Genomic DNA, 20,505 nt, shown 5'->3' on the forward strand with positions numbered 1-20,505 from the left:
TCTGAGAGCTGACGAACTTCACATGTGCGCGCAGTCAAAAAATACAAAACATTCAGACTAACGCCCCATGCGCATTCACGGCGCTTTGCGCTTGGTAAATGCAGGCATGCCGATATGAACGATTTCAATTATATCTGTCCTGAGCATTTCATTGTGACATAAAAAGAAAGCAAATGAAGCCATATATAATGAAAACCCCTCCGATATATCAGAATAAGCGTCTGTGCCTCTTGTGTTCGTGCGCTTTATGTATGACGCAGACAAGGCAGCTCGCGTTGTGCACATCGCATATAGGATGAAGATTCTATCTTGTAAGCCAATCATGCACGAGGCTTATCGCTGTAAAAACTTCATGGAGCGCAACATTGGCTAGGAGACCTCTAATTTCTCTATCTGAGTATTCTGCATCTTTCCCATCCTGCATCAATAACGTTAATTCGAACTGCATTTCATACAATCTGAACCGCGTGTTTACTTGCTGTCGGCTCTACCATGCCGCTTTACAAGAACGCAGGGACACAAAGTGTGCGCGCCTTATACGTACTTTCTCTTGCGATCAAAGTCTCGGCGAGTCTCGCTTCACGCGTCTCCTTGTCGCCCGATCGCCAGCCCTTTCTCCACCGCCCGGCTGATAAGATGTTTATTTACGGGGTTTAGCCTATCTGCATTTCATTTGCGCATCGTAAGCAGCGGCGGAAACAGTCTTATCGCAGCCGCGTTCCCTAGCTGCGCCAGAGAACGGGCCTTGTTTGACATTTCGCCGTCGCTGATAACGCAGCGAAAGTCGCGTCTCGTCTGTACCTCGCGGTCTTCGACGCTGTTTCCACGAAACCCATCCCTGAACCAAATTAAAGTGGCCTGGAAAGCGCTGTGTGTCCGATTTTTCCCGCAAGTAATCGCAACCCATTAATTTCAAAACTTCGGGACGCTTGCACCGCGGTAATTATTGATTTGGCGTGCAGCTGGCGTGTGTGTGTGTGAAGTCGCGGTTGCCATGTTCGGTAGACCACGTGTTACTTCCACAAAGCTCCTCGGAAGTTGGGGCGATAGGCTGATAACAATGCTGACCTTCACCACAACACTGGTTTATCGACATGGCGGCTGCTTTGGCGCTGGTGTAACACGTCGTTGCGCCTCTGGTGTGAGATCTTCGAAGTAAGACCTGTAGGTATGATACGCGCTGTAGTGGAGGATGCACAACTGGCAATGCAATAGCTGGATTAATGAGCATCGAATGCGAATGCCCGTCGCTTGGTGCTTTGAGAAATTTTCGAATCATATCCGAGCTATATATATGCCTTCAAGCGCAAAAAGGCATAATTCGGAGCAGAAACTTAAAGTGCACGAAAAAATCATCACTATAAAGGGCTTGCAAAATTTCAGCCAATTCAGGCCGATTTACATGCAATGTGAACCATCAGAGTGGTTCGCTCATATCGTTCTGAACATCGTGTTATTCAAAATTACAGGGGAAAAATTTTCGCCCACAGAAACAAAAAACAAAGCAATAACACGTCCGCATTTTGTTTTAATGGGTTTCTTACGTCTTCCTGGTATGCTCATAGAAGACTTGAAAAAAGCTCGACGGTGTTGATGTCTTTCTATCAGACATAGCGATCTCTTTTGCATGGAGGTTAAAATAATTGCCGATAATTTTCAATTTTCAAAATTTCTTATATGATAATTCATCCTGCAGATCTTTCTTGCTATATTGAAGCGTACCCGGCAGCAAAAGGCGTATTTTTGCAAAAAATGATTGCGTTCAACATTTACCGCCTCTCGATTCAAAATCGTAGCCAGGAAAGACTCCGTGATCACCGTTTCGAACCAAATAGATGTGTAGCTTGGCCCCTTGGATCTGCTACGGCTTTAAAAAAAAAAAAAAAAAAAAAAAAAAAAAAAAAAAAAAAGCTCAAGTGGACATAGAAATATCTGCCTCTAGTGGCTCTTCTAATGCTTTTTTTGGCCATTTATTAATTTATAAATGCGCCATTTTCAGTCAAAGCATGCAGCTACTTTTCGTTAAAATACCGTAATATATATAGATGGAGGTCAAATTGAGTTTGTCCTCGGATGGTACGTTTTTAATATAGCGCATTTTTGAGCGGGTATTACAGGTTAGCTATTGATTTTTGTATGTGCGCCCTCAGGGGCAAGCCTTTGTTGAGGCGCAGAATCTAGTCACAGTTGAAATCAATGGATGCTGCCAGTTGACAGCGACGCTACAAGGGCGAGGGAACACTCGTTTTTGACGTGTGCAAGTGTTAGGACACTTCTGTCTAGACCACCTCTAAATAAGCGTGATTGCGACGTTAATGGCGTGGGCGATTTCCATACAAAGTGCGTCATCATATATATATATATATATATATATATATATATATATATATATATATATATATATATATATATATATATATATATATATATATATATATATATATATATATATATATATATAAATATATATATATATATATATATATATATATATATATATATATATATATATATATATATATATATATATATATATATATATATATATATATATATATATACCGGGGTCCTGTACTTCTAGAAGAATAAATGAAGTGTTGAGCATCTTCGCTATATGTATATAAAGCGGTGTGTGCTTACGCATTCAGCAGTTCAGTGGAGTCCAGAAATAGTAAGAACGCCGCAGGTATAAAAAAGGAATACAGTAATTAGCCATGCATTGAAAGGCGTCACAGACAGCTACAGGCTGCCTGCAATAGGCATCTAATCATATCATTTATACGCTCTGGTTTTTAATCTAATCGAGGGTTGAATGTCGGAAGCGTTCATATTTGATGCGGTTGACTTACGTCATCATAAATATTATAATCAGCGTGACTACATCCACAGAAGCCTCACACTTATCTCTTCAATTAACGCGGTCTTGGTCCGATGGCCGCACCAGCCAAGGGACCATGACTTCTGTATTCAAAGCAAATCGGTTGGACGCTTGCTTTCTGTTTTGTTGCCGTCTTTTCAAACTGCCACCCTTTTTGCGTAGGTTATCACGCACAAAAAGAGAAACTTCTGAGTTAAGATCTGCGATCGCCGATCGCATCGTATTATGCAAAGTTAAGCGAATGTCCGTCCATCGCCTTTTCATAGAAAGGCTTTCGCAAATATCATGGTTTAGATCATTAGGAGCAACAGAATTCGGCATTTAACGGTATACGCACTGCAGATCACATGCACACAGATCGAATCGTGGATCGATACCATTCGTTGTGCACGTGCGGTATGCGTACAAGCCAAGCACGAACAGCACCGCACTCGTGGATCGCTGACAATGGGGACATTCGGCTGATGAGGCTATTAATTAATGCCGCTCTTGGTTAACAGTTCCCACGGGGAGCTATTACAGTACGTGGCTGAAGACATAGATGCGGCTTGTTATAACTTTCAGCAGTCGCTGATATTCTCCCCATTATTTTCTGGCTCAATCATTTGGTAAACATCCTTAATTCTGTTGATGACATTGTGCTAATCTTGCAAATGTGGTTGCTAGGTGGCTACAAAAGTGATTGCCATGAAATGCTAAAGCAGCTGCGAAAGTGAAGGCCCATAGACAGTCCTGCTCCGCGGTACGCGGCTCGATGGAGGAGTCGTGGTCCGCTGTATACACAGTGTCAGCCGTAACAAGATAGTTTGCAACACCACACGTCCCCTACCGTGGAGACGGTGCATATATAGCATATATATCTTCGCAGCTGCCAGTGCATAAACCAGTGCTCCTGTCAGCGGTACGTTTACGGAGAGAGCTACGTGATACGACATCACGTGACCAGCCGCCTCTCTAATTATGTTCGCAGCCGTCACGCACTTGTTGGGTTCGCGCTGCGGCCCGCCGCATTGTACAAAAGCACATTTCATGGCTTCGGGACATTAGTCATCTGCGGCAACCGAAAGGAAGGAAGAAGAGAGCAGAGTGAAAAGAAAGATGTGTCCTTGGAGGGGAGCCACTGGCCCCCGACACCAGAGTCAGTCGGCGGGAGACAAGACGCGCGGCATGTGGCCCTCCACACGCCGTGGTGGTTCGTCACCTTCAAACCGTTCACACGGTTCTCGTCTTGTCACCGACTCGACCGGATTCGGGTGAAGGAGTGAACGAACGACGTCAAAAACTTGTCACGAGCGCACCGACCTGCGACGCGTTGTGTTTTCGGGACAAAATAACTAGGACACTTTTGCAGACAGCAATAATTAAACGCATAAGATATCACACTGTACGTTTCTTACGATCTCCCGTAGAGATACGCGCGATAGAAAGAGCGGAAAGTAATATGGGAGTTGCGAGAGTTGACCTTCGTTACGGTTTTGTATTTCAAAAGTTCGCAGGCACATAAAAGCGCCTGGAATGCTATTTTCTTTCAGTTTCTGTGTGCTTTTTCTGCACCCAGTAGTCGTGTGTCGTTTCAGCTGCGCCATGTTGATTCTTGTTGCACCAGTGAAAATAACTGCTATAATTGACCAGTTTTCTTGCAAGAGGGAAAGAAAGCGAGTCTGACGTAGGAACGCACGAAACACGCAGCACAGTGGTTTGTTCGCCAAGGAGCCACAGTCAGCCCCCCCCGTTTCCCAAACACACAGATTGTTTACAGCGAAGGTAAACCAAACATCTAAACTTAAGCTTTCGAGACATCAAGATAGTTTTTGCGACGCTGCACAGTAATCTAGTAAGAGGACGGAAAACAAAGAAAGGAAAACGGCAGCTCCTCCTTAAAGTGCAACGTTGGAGACACGAAATGCCCATTCAGTACCTTGCAGCTGGTTAAACAGATTGTATGCCACTTTCTACATCAAAGCTAACAATGAAATAAGCTCGAACCTAGAATAGAACGCACACTGCGTTAAACGTGAACAGTTTTCAGGTTTCGAACTCCAACTACGCTTCAGAGCGTCTGCCGCGCCGATTAAAACCAAGGAAACCGAAAGATAAATATACATACTAAAAATAACGGCTTGAGAGGCTAGTTGGTGCATCATCGTATTCAGATATGTGGCGCAAACAAAGACAAACACAGGAGAAGATCCACAACACACGCGCACACTACCAACTGTAAGAAGAACTGGAAAACACTTCCTCTTCTACACTCAGGCACGTCTCAACTTCTTCTTCTTCTCATCTTCCTCTTCTTTGCCAAGGGGAAAATGGCACTCTCTTCCTCGCAGACCATAACCTTGTCCAAACATGGCGGTGACCAATCTCTTTTTCCTCTTCTTTACTAAGGGGATAGTGACACTTTCTTCCTCTCAGCCCAAAAAACATCGACCAAACATGACAGTCACAAATTCTATACTGTCTTGTAAATCCACACCACTGCATTGCCCAGTAACTCCTACCACACTGGACAGGCAAATATCACCACATAGTCACAAATCATACACTAAAAACACCACCACACAAATACAGCAAATACAGTAGGACATGTCCATCTACACCCCATAACCCCCTTAAGTACATGGGCCTCGTGGCTTCTTAGATGTTGGCAAGATATAGTTTCTCAATAGATAGGGACTACTTAAGTTATGGGGTGTAGATGGACATGTCCTACTGTATTTGCTGTATTTGTGTGGTGGTGTTTTTAGTGTATGATTTGTGACTATGTGGTGATATTTGCCTGTCCAGTGTGGTAGGAGTTACTGGGCAATGCAGTGGTGTGGATTTACAAGACAGTATAGAGTTTGTGACTGTTATGTTTGGTCGATGTTTTTTGGGCTGAGAGGAAGAAAGTGTCACTATCCCCTTAGTAAAGAAGAGGAAGAATAGAAGAAGAGGAAAAAGAGATTGGTCACCGCCATGTTTGGACAAGGTTATGGTCTGCGAGGAAGAGAGTGCCATTTTCCCCTTGGCAAAGAAGAGGAAGATGAGAAGAAGAAGTTGAGACGTGCCTGAGTGTAGAAGAGGAAGTGTTTTCCAGTTCTTCTTACAGTTGGTAGTGTGCGCGTGTGTTGTGGATCTTCTCCTGTGTTTGTCTTTGTTTGCGCCACATATCTGAATACGATATACATACTACTTTATTTCACGCAATTGTGCCTAGATTATTCTCTACTGTACTTTGGAACACACTTAGCAGTGCTTGTAAACTTTCTTTTTGAGAGCGAAGCCACACTGCTATGCTGAAAAGGACAAATGAGTAAGGTTCATGTGACCTTTTCGCGTTATATAGTAAGTGTTGTTAACATAGCTTATCAGAGTCATCGACTGCAAAAGTAATCGACGCACGCAGTTAACGGCAAGATTGTCTTCGCTGCGAATTTTAGCAATTAACAGAATCAAAGAAGAGAGCGAGTGCCGTAAGCGACATGCAAATTTGCGCTGGACTTTGTTAGCGGGGGTGAAAGTGTGAGTGATGCCTTGCGGCGAAAGAATCGCTTACTGCAGCAGCGTGATATCCACATCGAAGAAAACGGGTTTGTAGGAAAGTATTTGTTCCTAGATAAGGATTTACGTTCAGAAGGAGTATGGGCTAGCGTTAGGCACCTGTTTCATTATTTGTCTACTGGACGTTGTAATCAGAGCTGGTTAAAAAACTAAGAACATTTGCGTCATGTAGGACGAAATCATTTTATGTGCGTGCATTTGCAGGTGTGCTTGTATGGGCGTGTTTCATTTTATTTCCATTTTTTTTTGTGCAAAAACAGCATAACGGTTTCTTATACGAGAGTTGTAAAAAGCTTCAGATTGTTGCATATAAGAAGACGGCAGGGACCACGAGGGGTGGCTGAAAAGAAGTCAACTGAAGGAGGCTGCGACGCGAGACTCTTTCTGGTCACCCATGAAAGCGTTTTGTTTTTAGGCCTTCCTTAGGGTCTATCGAGACGCGACAATATGTATATACTCAAACTACGCCGCTCAGAGTGCTGTATAGAAAACCTCATTCTTCCCAGTGTGGTCAAATATACAAGAAAGCTAATGCCTTGTAGTAGCAACACTCACGCACGTACACGCACACACGCGTGCAAAAACACACTTTTGTGTCATAGGAAGGCAGGGTTGTACAACATAGGTAAGCCCGCCGTCCTCCAGCAGTGTGTTGTAAAACTGACACAAATGAACAGGCTGCACGCATATCCTTGTATGAAAGGTTCATGTCATTTGTAAGAGAGGGATCGCGTCTGCAAGAGAAAGTGACGCACTGCTCTGCAGATGGCTACCATTGTTGAATCTGACGTATGCGTCATCGGCCAAAAGCTCTCATGTTTGTAAATGTTCATGTCGCACAAATCTGCTGTTGTACATAAAGATGCTGCCATACCTGGTGCATATATCAGTCACAACAATAGTGGGAGCGCTACAGCGGGATGTATGTCGAATGAAAAAGGAAAAATATATGCTGTTTTATCACATTAGGCGGCCATCGCTCTGCATATGAGGCCCCTGCTTAGAATGATAAAGAGAAAGAAAAAAATCAATGTCACTTGCAGAATTAAACTTTGCATCGCGCGTGTACATGGTAGAGTGGTATTAAATTTTAAATAGGCTAATTAACTAGATATCCGGATCCGTTTTATTTGCAGCCGAAGCATCGCAACAAAATGCTTCGGCGTCTAGCGCTATGGCTGATACATACTACAATTGGCAGTAGCTGCGTACACTATTTCAAAGACATCGGCGGCGTTTCATTGCGTTTTTTTTCCCTCTTGTATCAATTTCGGTTAGTTACCATGTTTTGCTTTTCTAAAGGCTACAGCTTGCCAGCCGCGAACTTCGTCATTAACATGTTCGAAGTTTTGTTCCACAAAAACTGGATCGAAAGACTAGCGCACTTGCCTTAAAAAATAGGATGCAAGGGGAAAAATAAGCTTGAGTGTGACCCCTTGGTAGGTTTTCAATTTAACGAAAAGAAAAAGATTCAATTTCAACGGCAGAATATATCGAGACAGATGGATATTGCGGAGTAATGTGAAACATCATGATTTATTTCACGCGGAGCCAAACACCTCCGGTTGATTTATTTATGTACAAATGCTCTTAGAAACACCACGGACATACATATATATATATATATATATATATATATATATATATATATATATATATATATATATATATATATATATATATATATATATTAAAAGGCAGTGCACTTAGAAGTATGCAGAGTGTGACAAGGCATGTAGAACTTTTGGCTACACATGCGCAAATATGCGCAAATATATATATATATATATATATATATATATATATATATATATATATATATATATATATATATATATATATTTGCGCATGTATAGCCAAAAGTTCTACATGCCTTGTCTCACTCTGCATACTTCTAAGTGCACTGCCTTTTAATCTGGTAATGATCGAGTGGGCGTTAACTTTTCTAAAGGGCAGGCCCTGGTACTCCTCAAGGGTTGAGCAGTGCCGCTTCCAAGAAGCCTTGTGTTTAGCAATAAAGGTATAGTTCGAACGCATCCTTGAAGATTTCAACGTGTTTTAAAATTTCCAGCCGCCCATCAATGTCTGTTTTACAAATACTCTTCTGCGCCTTTCGAACCTGTGCGCTTTTGTATGTCTTGCGTGTCACAGTCACGAGATCGCTCAGCCGGGATAACATATTCTATGCTGAGGCATGCAAAAGTAAAGAAAAATAAAGAGCCTCTGCCCATGCCACTAAGTATAACGGGCTTCAGCCGGGTTAACAAACCGAACCAGTTTTAGCTTGAACAAGTCTGCTTGCAACAAAAACCGGCAACAGGGCGATCAACATACTTGCGTGTACCTCGACCGCCTTCCTAGCAATGAACTAGTATGATGAGGTATTTCGGCTGAAAGGATGTGGCATCACTCAAAAAATATGGGACATCCTAAAACGATGGCAGGGGTAAAACAAAAGGTACGCGCGAGTGCTTCGTTTTTCTGTTTCCCGTTCTCTTCTTGAGTTTTGCCATATTTTTGAAGTCGCTGATAACGTTCGGAATTTGCGTCCCGGCCAGATGGAGGCCACAACATTGTTCATCCACTTTCCCCGCGTCGGACTTCTCGCAGGAGAAATAAATATGCCTGTATGCACAAAAATGTAGGGGAAGGAGATCGCACTAAGCTGCGCTTTCACTTGAGGAAACAGAATAAAATGCATGAAAGAAAAAAATGAAGAAGCAGCGGGAAGGGGGGGGGGGGGATGAACCAATGCCCGAATGACGTCAAGAAGGTCCCACCTCCTCTGAAGACAGTTCAGAGGCTCCCAACTGCGGCTTTCGCCGCCAGATATTGTCAATTTCCGGGGCGCACATGCCAGCACCCAGCAAGCAAGCTGCGCCGTTTACAAGACGACCGACGGGCGAGACCGTTGCACCAGGGAGTTTGAGCAACGGTTCGACGATTCTCACGCTGCCGGAGCCCGGCCCGACTATATAGTGAGCCGGGGGTCGGCAGGGGAGAGAGCGGAAAATGTGAGAGGGAGATGACGCCGCAGCGGAAAGGGTAATGCTGGGAGAGAGAAACCTCAAAGACCTGTTGCCTCTGCTTCGACTACCTGAGCCATCTTCGTCGGGTGCCTATGAAGGAGAGTGAGACGGCGGAGGATAAAGAATGAAAGAAGGATGAAAAAAAAAAAATTAGAGAGATAGTGACCGTGCATAAATTTAAATCTCGGCGCCGCGGCGCACACGGGGTGTGCGTGCGTTTGTACGTGTTCTCGCGTGCAGAAGCCGTTCCGGTGTGGCGGCGGAGCCTCTGTTTGCGTGAAGAACAATGCCCCCCGCCGCCGCTTGCCCGCTCGGTTGTTGAGCCATTCCTCCGAGCTTTCATTTCTCTTCATTTTCTTTTTTCCCTCGACGCGACGCAACTCGCTGCTGGTGCTGCGGCTGATTGTTTTTCTACTTTCTATTTCATTTCTTGGGGCGGCTTACCGCTCTCCGCGGTTTTATTATCCCTCCTTTTTCTGCGAGTTTTACGGCTGGGATGAAACGCACCGACGGAAGGAAGAGGAGATCCCGGAGTGAAGCAAACACCGCGTTTCAGCGGCGGACGTGGAAGTTAAGAGAAGCGACAAGCGCGCAGGTCGGGACCGGAGGGTGCCGGTGCCCGTCTACAGTACTAAAGAGGGGAAGGTTACACTAAGAGTGAGAGGGAGGGGGAGGGGGTCGCATGCATCAGAGTGGTGGTGGTGCTTAGCTTCCGTCGTCCTAGAAGACGACGAAGACTAGAACTCGGGCACCGTGCGAAGTGGTGGAAGGTGAAAGTAAGGTCGAAGAGCATTGCTCTGGTTTCCCCTACCCGACACAGGAAGGCGTCAGACCGAAACACACCGGTAGAAAGCCCAGTACTTCGCTTCTTATTTTAGGGTTTAGCGCGCGGAAGAAACTGCTGTCCGTATGTAAGTGGGGGCGAATTGATGAAGGGTCGCATGCGAAGTTGACAATGTAGACGTGTTACATCGAAGTGTATTTGACGCCGTTTACAGCAAATTGTGTCAAACCCAATGCCTTTCAGCGAAGAAGATTGGCTCGGTGGTATACATTTCATCTCGGGTTACTGGAGCAACGTCACAATACAGGGCTAAAATAATGGTCTTTCTTCCTCTGACTCCCTTGCGGTCACGAACATCTTTGGTAGCCACCTGTTCACGAGTCCCAGGGTGCGCATGGACAGGAAAGCGGCTACAGATTAGCTATGCACGTGCAGTATAGAGCAAAGGATGCCTACGTACTGAGAATACAGCACGGTAATGACAGCACGGTAATGACAGCACGGTAATGCACGATCACAATGAAACACTGCAAAAGAACGAAAGCGTTCGAAATGAGCAGTAGTTATGTACACTTCGCGATTGACTGATCGCGCATACACTTCCGGGCGAACAAGGGAAATTTTCTATTTCGGCAGGTCCGAGCGACGAGCCAAGCGATACATGCATTTCTGTTCGCGCGAAGGCTGGTGCGACGCGCTAATTTTCGCGTATACGTGTAGCTCAGCCTTGAGAGTTAGTGGCTGCGTTTGTGTTCTGTGTCGTAAAACTAATCGTATTCACTATTGCATGAATTGTGTAGGGGCCTACATGTGCATCAGCCCCGGACATGCGTTCTTCTCAACCCGGCCATAGGCCCATCGCCCGCGTTTCCTTTTGGCCGTGCCAAGCATAGTAGTCGGAGGTGCGGTGAAGCAGTACTGCTTCTGTATGTACTGGATGTACTCACCAGCTTTCTTGTGAAATCGTGGCACAATTTGTGTTCCAGTGGTGGATTCGAAGGGACCGCTCTCAATTGCTAAAACGAGGTTTTTCAAGTTCTTAAAATACAAAAGCAAACACAAAATGTGGTCGTCACAGTCGCCGGTCGATATGGCAAGTGAATTGTTTGCGTCGACAACTTTAACCATGGATCTTGGAGGCTACGTTACCAGTCGTTCACTCCAAAACAATTACAAGCCGTCCTTTTTCAGTGCGGACGACGTGGGTTTGGATCGACTGGCGGGAAGACAACCCGCTTTTTCGCCGGCAAGTGAACAGTTTGTCGGCGAAATAAAAAAGAAATGAAAACATCAACATAGCAAGAAAGAGACAGGGTATCAGTTTTTTTTTTCTTCTGTGATCTGTAATTAGATGTTGTCACCAGTGTCGTTTCAAGCACACATGGCAAAATTACTTTTGAAAAGGAATTAAATTACATTACTAATTACTTTGTTGAAAATCGCAGAAAAGTAATAAAATTACATTACTCATTACTGCTCCCCAAAAGTAATAAAATTACATTACAATTGCTTCTACTGAGTAATTCAGTTACTTTGAAATTACTTTCTAGTTTCCATAAAGGCAAAAACTAAGTGTCGTGACGCTGGGGCTATGTCGACCCGGCCTTCACTTGGTAGCGTGCAGAGACTCGGGGTTGAAGAAGGACTGAATCTTCGAAGTTGGTGAAATATGTACAAGCAGGTTTACTGGCACTTTGAGAAAACGTATTTACAAGAATATTTACATGAAGAAGAAGGGTACATCAGCAAAATGACAAGCGTTAAGAGTTCATAGCGAGAAGCGACTGGATGAGCCGTTTACCCAGGGCCCAGAGCGACATTTCGTGCTCTGCAGCGTCCTTAAAAACCCCCTATGTCCAGCCCCTCTCTGAAGATGCTGACCAACCAAATCCAGGGCACGCCCCTCAGGTATCGGCATCCAATCGAACACATCACTGCACTGATGGTCTGAAGCACTGACTGGTCCGGCATTCATTCGTTGGGCGTGATCACTTGTTGGCGGGAAAAGCTTGGGAACGGCGAGGAGAGGAGGTACATTTCTATTCTTCAGCAAAGAAACCACAGGCTGGTTCTGGGGGTTTTACTTCTCAGAAACCCGAGTGCACGTGGCGCCGCATAGGGCTCCCAACATGGTCCCTTTTCGACAATTGCAAATCTTTCCTGCATTCCCGGGAAATCACTTAATGGCCGTATGAGTCATGCTCTTCTCTTGTCCTGCACGTCAGCGGACATGTCACTCTGTCGTCTCCTTTGGATAGGAGGCATTCATCACTGGAGGATAGCACTTCTCGACTGGAAGGGTGAACAAAAGAAAGCACTTCCTGCTATTTCCCGCAGGGGGACGTTTCTTTGTGTTTTTCCAGACGTTCTCTTGACAGGGCCAATTTGGCATTTGCAGGTTGTCCACAAAGCAAAACATGCTTACAAAACAGGATTCCTGGAAACAGGCTCACTTAGAGCCAATGGACCATCACCACATATTCACAAAACTTTTCCATGCCCACAGGCGAACAATAGAGCGCGCAAATGCGGATGCTTGGTCGTAACAGCCTCCTCCCCCGCCAGAAGAGACTCGGAGGGCAGCAGCCGCAGCTGCTGCATGAAGAGACGACTTAATGGCCTGCACGTGAACGCTTGAAGCTCGCTGTTGCTTGTCGCGTTGTCTTGATTGTTGTAGGCCAAATTGCTTGAGCTATCTGAAACTCAACCACATGTCGAAGCAAGCACTCGGCTCCCGTCTGAAGAGACCAGGTCAAAAGAAAACTGCCATTGTTGTTCGAGAAAAGCCCACTCTCAAGACGTTCAGGACCCACGTATGCCTCGAAAACCAAACGTGCTGCTTTACTTAGTCATCTATATTCAAGCGCACGAAAAAAAAAAAAAACCTGATTATCAATTTGGATACATGGTGAGGAACATCTCGGACCGCTTAGAAAGAGCGGCTAAGCGCGTCCGCATTCCCATTTAACTTCCCCTTTTTGTATCTTATTTCAAAATTGTACTGCTGTAAAATCAAGCTCCACCTAAGAAGGCGACTGTTCTTCGATGTCGCAGTTTGCAGCCAAGCCAGGGGACAATGGTCCGTCTCTACGGTGAATTTGGCCCCTCCAAGATAGCACTGCAATTTTTGAATGGCCCATACAATGCAAGCGCATTCCTTCTCTGACGCGCAATAAGCCCTCTCTCTAGAACTCAGTTTTCTGCTCAAGTAGAGCACGGGGTGCTCATTACCGTCGTCATCTCTCTGGCAGAGAACAGCACCTAACCCTCGATCACTGGCATCACACTGGACCGTGAATTCTCGGCCATAGTCTGGAGCTCGCAATACCGGACGGCTAATCAGCACAGCCTTCAGGTTTACGAAGGAGGCTTCCTTTTGTTCGTCCCAGACTACATTTGTCGGTTCTGTCTTGCGGAGAGCGTCGGTCAGAGGGCTAGCCAAAGCTGAATAGTTAGGGATGTAGTGATTGTAGTACCCAGTCAGACCCAGGAATGCTCGAATTTCCGTCTTCGTGCTCGGCCGCGGGTAGTCTGCTACCGCAGAAATCTTAATCTCGCTGGGTTTCCTGAAACCTTGACCTACATTGTGACCCAAGTAGTCCACGGTCGCCCTTGCCAGGCAACATTTCTCGGCCTTTACGGTTAGTCCAGCTTGACGCAAAAGGCTCAGTACAGCTCTTAGATGTACCATATGGTCCGCCCATGAGTCGGAAAAAACCGCAATGTCGTCTAAATAAGGCACCGCGAATGTTTCACACCCCTTTAAAACCCTATCCATGAGTCGGGAAAAACAAAATGGAGCATTTTTGAGCCCGAAACTCATCATTGTTGGCTGGTAGCTGCCCGTCGGAGTGACGAAAGCCGCGTATCTGCTGGCGCGTTCAGTGAGCGGTACTTGCCAGTATCCTCGAGTAAGGTCCAGCGTAGTCACATATGCCGCTCTACTGACCTGTTCTACTCTCTCCTCAATATTCGGAATAGGATACACTTGATCCCTGGTGAGAGAATTTAGCTTTCGGTAGTCTACCACAGGCCTAGGGTCTTTACCTGGAGCTTCTACTAAGATCATAGGCGAAGCATAATCGCTTTCCGAGGGTTTTATTACTCCCAATTCCAGCATGCGAGTTACTTCCCTATCCAGAATTTCTCTTTGCCTTGGAGAAAATCGGTAGCACCTTGATCGCACTGGCACGTCTGAAGTCAGCTCAATATCGTGCTCAGTCAAATCAGTTCTGCCTGGCCTGTCCACGAAGCAGGCCTCAAACTCTGTTATTATCTCGCCCAGATCGGACAGCTGGGATTTCTTTAGTTCTCCTCTCTGCTCCGTCTTTTTGAGAAGCTCCTGAGCGTTGCTTCCTTTTCCGCTGAGGCAAATCAAGTTGTCCCCCATCTCCTCGGGAAGGTTTAACGTTAGATTTACCACGGCTTCCCTCTGCACATAAGGCTTCATAAGATTGCAATGATAAATGCGCACTTCTTTACGCCTATCGGGGATTTTCACTGCGTAGTTAGTGTCAGAAAGCTCTGCAACGACTTTAGCAGGTCCTTCCCACTGTACTTCGAGCTTATTCTTGGGATCATTGGCTTGCTCCATAGCTAAGTCCTCTCGAGTTCCACTTAAAAGTCTCGTGAGATTACTAGACACTGGCGGCAAGAGGTTACTCTCAAGAACGTCCTCATTCCGCGTCTCATCAAGCTCACTTTCAAGTTGACATATCTGAGATGCCTCGCTCTCAAAGTTTTCTGACCTGCTATCTGCCGTATTTACCACTGTTTTAACTGCCGTTTCCTCCGCTGTGGATTTTTCTGGAATGAGCAGTGTAGCTAGTTCTCGCGCCTTTGAACGTGTTAAGGCCTGCACATCTCTGTCTCCGAAAATCAGAAGGCAAGCTTTGACCTTCTCGTAGTTGTCCGCGTCTTCCTTGTTTAGCCGCGCGACAACCTCCGCTGCCTCGCAGGGCAGAACCGTCAATAATCTCTGAGACCACGTGTCTCGCTGGAAGGACAGTTCTTCGCAAGTTCGCTCAAAGTTACCCAGATACAGACCGATATCCCCTGATATCACATATGGCTGCATGTACTTTGACATCTTGAAATCTGCCTCCTTGTTGAGAAGAGGTACCGCTAGCTGGGGACAATTGCCCGACCTCTTGCTCAACTCTACTTCTAATTTCCGGAGCTCAATTTCTAGCTCCCGCTTTTTTGCTTCTCTCTCAAGCTTCTCACGTTCGTGCTCCCTTTCCTCTTTTTCCCTCTCAAGTTCACGCTCCCTTTCCTCTTTTTCCCTCTGACGTTCGCGCTCCCTTTCCTCTTTTTCCCTCTGACGTTCGCGCTCACGCCTCTTTTCCTGGCTGAGTTGTTCCTCCTTGTTTTGGGCGATGAGGTTCCATGCTTCACTGAGCTCCTCATCATCGGCTCCCAAATCAGTGATTGCCTTTAAAATCAAGGGTTTTCGTGCCAAACCACTTGTATCAATTCCCAATTCCTCACACAATAGCAACAGGTCCGGTTTCTGCAGCTTTTGTAGGTCCATGATCGCTCCGAGTGTCGGCTACTTCCAAAACAACAGTGCAAACTACCAAACCTAAAGGCGTTTCAACACTTTTTACCAGTTCTAAAATCTAACCCTGTTCTAGAACCTGGTCCACATCAGAAGAAAAGCCAAGCACTCACCCACACATGCGATCGATGTTCCGAGCTGCTCTCTTGTTGGCCGATTGTTGCGCCTGCTTGTTGCTTGAGATGCCACCTCCGATCACCAGATGTTGTGGCTTGTAGCTTCAGATCCACCTCCAATCACCAGATGTTGTGGCTTGTAGATTCAGATCCACCTCGAATCACCAGATGTTGTAGCTTGTAGATCCAGATCCCAACGCTGGTCACCGCTGCCACCAGTCGTTGTGCTTGTAGATTCAGATCCCACCGCTGGGCACCAGTTGTCGTGACGCTGGGGCTATGTCGACCCGGCCTTCACTTGGTAGCGTGCAGAGACTCGGGGTTGAAGAAGGACTGAATCTTCGAAGTTGGTGAAATATGTACAAGCAGGTTTACTGGCACTTTGAGAAAACGTATTTACAAGAATATTTACATGAAGAAGAAGGGTACATCAGCAAAATGACAAGCGTTAAGAGTTCATAGCGAGAAGCGACTGGATGAGCCGTTTACCCAGGGCCCAGAGCGACATTTCGTGCTCTGCAGCGTCCTTAAAAACCCCCTATGTCCAGCCCCTCTCTGAAGATGCTGACCAACCAAATCCAGGGCACGCCCCTCAGGTATCGGCATCCAATCGAACACATCACTGCACTGATGGTCTGAAGCACTGACTGGTCCGGCATTCATTCGTTGGGCGTGATCACTTGTTGGCGGGAAAAGCTTGGGAACGGCGAGGAGAGGAGGTACATTTCTATTCTTCAGCAAAGAAACCACAGGCTGGTTCTGGGGGTTTTACTTCTCAGAAACCCGAGTGCACGTGGCGCCGCATAGGGCTCCCAACATGGTCCCTTTTCGACAATTGCAAATCTTTCCTGCATTCCCGGGAAATCACTTAATGGCCGTATGAGTCATGCTCTTCTCTTGTCCTGCACGTCAGCGGACATGTCACTCTGTCGTCTCCTTTGGATAGGAGGCATTCATCACTGGAGGATAGCACTTCTCGACTGGAAGGGTGAACAAAAGAAAGCACTTCCTGCTATTTCCCGCAGGGGGACGTTTCTTTGTGTTTTTCCAGACGTTCTCTTGACAGGGCCAATTTGGCATTTGCAGGTTGTCCACAAAGCAAAACATGCTTACAAAACAGGATTCCTGGAAACAGGCTCACTTAGAGCCAATGGACCATCACCACATATTCACAAAACTTTTCCATGCCCACAGGCGAACAATAGAGCGCGCAAATGCGGATGCTTGGTCGTAACACTAAGTAAAGCTATTAAACAAAACAACTTGTTCTCCAGAGTATTCTAGTTGACTATAGTTCTGCTCAATTCTGTCTCCTTTTGCCAATCCGTTACGCTGGCTTCGGATTGCAGCACGTCGTTCCTGCTTTCGCGCTCTCTACTCTGTTGTCTATTGATGGAGTGATGGCGCACTTTAGTAAAAGTAATTTCGAGAGGAATTAATTACTTTGCTGCGAAATTACTACTAAAAGTAATTCACTACATTACTAAATTACCGAACTGAAAAAGTAATTCGTTACATTACAAATTACCAAAAAAGGTAATTAAATTACAGTAATTTCATTACTGTAATTCAATTACTGCCATGTCTGGTTTCAAGGACGTCGAATTACTCAGTTCATCGTTCTGTAGACAACCATGCATATCGTTTCGTCAGTCCTCTAGCGGAGGGAGTACTGACTTGGAAGCACGCTAGCTCTCATCAAGCTGTGATATGGTGATTATGAATAGCGATACAATTCGGTGCTTCTGCCGTGGCTCGGCTAGTGCTTGAGAGCTTTTATTTGCTATCGGGTGGCATTGGGTTGCTGACATTTGCCTTATTTTCCTCGTTTTGCGCAGGACAATCTTCGGCCGGGTCCCAATAACTTCGCTTGGCCAGCTGCGAGACACAGAGATCCTGCCTGGCAGACCAGATATCGGGTGAGTCAATTTGTATACGGCAGATGGGAACGATTTCACGGAGATAGTTCGCCTGATCGATTGTGCGCGTTATGCGGCCGCTATAATTAACGCCGCAAAGTCTTCTTCCCTATAAAATAGTTACAAAAAAATCACTTTTTTTTTTTTGCCACCATATGTTCATGGATCGCTTGCACAGCTACTAGACATGCGTTTAAAGTAGTGTACCATAAAAAAAAAAAAGAAACAACACCCCGCTAAAATCGTAACAGCGCTTCTCTAACGGGTATGCATAGTCCACTGCGTCATGGACAATCGTGCTGAAGAAGCTGTGTAGCATGTCTTTCCGGAAGGAGAGAAACACAACCACAGGGGTCACAGACCACACGGCGTTGCCTTTACTTATTCCTGCACGTTGCTCTCTTTCTCTCTGAGCCTACCTGCAATACGCCGTCAGTATCTTCGAGGAAGAAACAAATGCTAAAATCTACTTTTCTGTACCATGCTGTGTGAGGCAGTTTCCTGATTTCTGTGTTGTGCCTCACGAGTAAGTAAGTAACATGTTTAGAAGCTGTAAAGTTAGTCAATTATAGCAACGATGTTTCCCATCACGCACGACTCCGTCCGTCCCTTTCGGCAGTTCAACACGCCCAACGTATTTTCCTCTAAAATAGTTCAGCACCAGCAGCCCGGGTGAAAGTGCGCCAAAAAGACTCGATTCAAAAATTCTCCGTTACGTAAGATGACTTCACTTCAACCCCTGTTCACGAGTGCGCGACAACAGAAGAATACATTCCGCGGGAGAAATGTTCGACATACGAACAGAAATGAAACGGCAGTGCAGTATAGGTATCAAAGTACGCCGAACTCGAATGCGTCGCTAACAAAACCCGCTTTCTTCCCCGTTGCGTAACTCGGTGCACGGGGCAGGTCGGTGGAAGGTCGGCGACCAAGAACAGCTGGGAAGTCCTGTTCTCTTCCTCGACCCTCCCCTCTGCTTTGCTTTGATATCCCCCAGCGAAATCGCGGCGGCGTTAACTGGGGAAGGGAGGCAGAAAAATATAACAGCAAATCGAACTTAACCAAACTTTCTTCGCGACGCATTCAGAGCGGAATGGCCGCCGGGCGAGAAGCAAATGGAGGTCGCGCAGATCGTCGCGTAGTCCCCGTTTACTTCGTGGAAGAGCAGCTTGGAAACTGGGCAGCACGTCTGCGCGCCGACGAACGACAGAAACACGCAGAAGGGCATTCGCATCGCAGAGAAGGAAAACCTCCGTGCTAGTGCAGCCCTCTCACCGCCGCAGCCAGTTTGTTTACGGCCTAGCGCTTTTTTTCTTCTCCGCTCCTCTCCCCTTGCTTACGTTCTCGGCCCATTCATAAAAAAGAAGCGGCGATCACCTTTTCTTACCTTCCATGCGTTCCCCTCGCGAGCAATCGGCGGAGCTCGGTTCCACTGCGGTTTTTCTTCCTTACGGAGCTTTTCTTTTTTCTTCTTTTTGTGTGCGCGATTGGCGGGGAGGTCTCGATCCTCAGAGCTCCTTCTTCTTCTTAGCCCACCTTCATTGCTTAGTAGGCTTTAAACTTGTGTCGTAACTTTTTCTTATCCGCTCGACCCTCAACCTGGAGGCCCCCTTCCGAGCCGCGTTCACGATTTCGTCTGCTCACTTTCCATTGAACGAGCGCTCCACCGTTTTTTCTTTTTTTTCCAAGCGTAGTTCTTTTTTCTTCATATTTCCCTACCCCCCCACCTTCCACTCTCCTTCTCTCCTAGTGTGTGAAGCTCTCCATGTGTGTGCTTCGATGAGTTCGCTGAAGCTGGCCCAGCATACGGCAACCACAGGGGTCACAGACCACACGGCGTTGGTTTTACTTATTCCTGCACGTTTCTCTCTTTCTCTTTCTGAGACTACCTGCAATACGCCGTCAGCATCTGCGAGGGAGAAAAAAGCGGTAAAAAAGAGTGAACGAAGGGGAGGAGGGAGGATATTACGCATCAAGGCACCATCGCTGCTAGCACTCTGCGGAGTGGAGGGACCTCGTGACCCCGCGGAGGAGAACAACAAGTCTGGCCGCGGAGAACCCCGTTTGATATCGCGCCGCGCGCACTCTGCATGCGGGACCTCGTCCACGCGGGTTTAGCATCCCTCTCGCGGAGGGCCGACAAAGAAACTAAAATGACTAAAGAAGTTTAAGCGAGGCTAAAAGACAAGACGCACAATGCATGGACCGCGCGCTGCAGGCGGTGATGTGCGTGCTTTATTTATCCTCCTCTGAGACTGCGGAGTTCACCCGGCGTCAGATGGCAGCCAGCGCGCGACCCGCACGTGCACCTGACACGTCCTCACCACCACCACCCCCGCGCTCGGGGTCACAGTCCCGAGTTGACCTCCGGGGTCAGGAGGTAGAGGCGGCGACAAAGGGGACCACCGCCGCCATCAGCGGCGGCCGGTCGCGCCTGCTCTTTGGTATGAACAGCGAAGCCGGAGGTGGATGGGGTCGTGGGTGCTCGGGGGACCTTCACAAAACAGGCTGATTCTGTGTTGCCCTGATTTGCGAAGCCACCTTCTTGATCAGCAGCGTAACACAGATATAATACCGGAGGAGAAAAAAACAAAACACTGTGCATGTGTGTCGCGCAATGAGATGGGAAAATCGGCTTAGCAATATTGTTTCACATTTCGCTTTTACAGTCGACTA

The 20,505-nt window shown here is 46.5% G+C and overlaps 1 protein-coding gene across 2 annotated transcripts in view; it reads left to right on the forward strand.

The window, feature by feature from the left end:
- Positions 1-20,505, forward strand: part of LOC146191131 (uncharacterized) — a 118,026-nt gene that overhangs the window by 76,023 nt on the left and 21,498 nt on the right. For both annotated transcript variants that reach the window (XM_084601609.1, XM_084601608.1), the window contains exon 2: positions 17,749-17,829. In XM_084601609.1, coding sequence (XP_084457735.1) covers positions 17,749-17,829 — 81 coding nt within the window. The remainder of the gene's footprint in view (positions 1-17,748; positions 17,830-20,505) is intronic.

The sequence above is a fragment of the Amblyomma maculatum genome, chromosome 4, assembly GCF_055883805.1.
Source record: "Amblyomma maculatum isolate TAMU_Amacu chromosome 4, ASM5588380v1, whole genome shotgun sequence".
NCBI lineage: Eukaryota > Metazoa > Arthropoda > Arachnida > Ixodida > Ixodidae > Amblyomma > Amblyomma maculatum.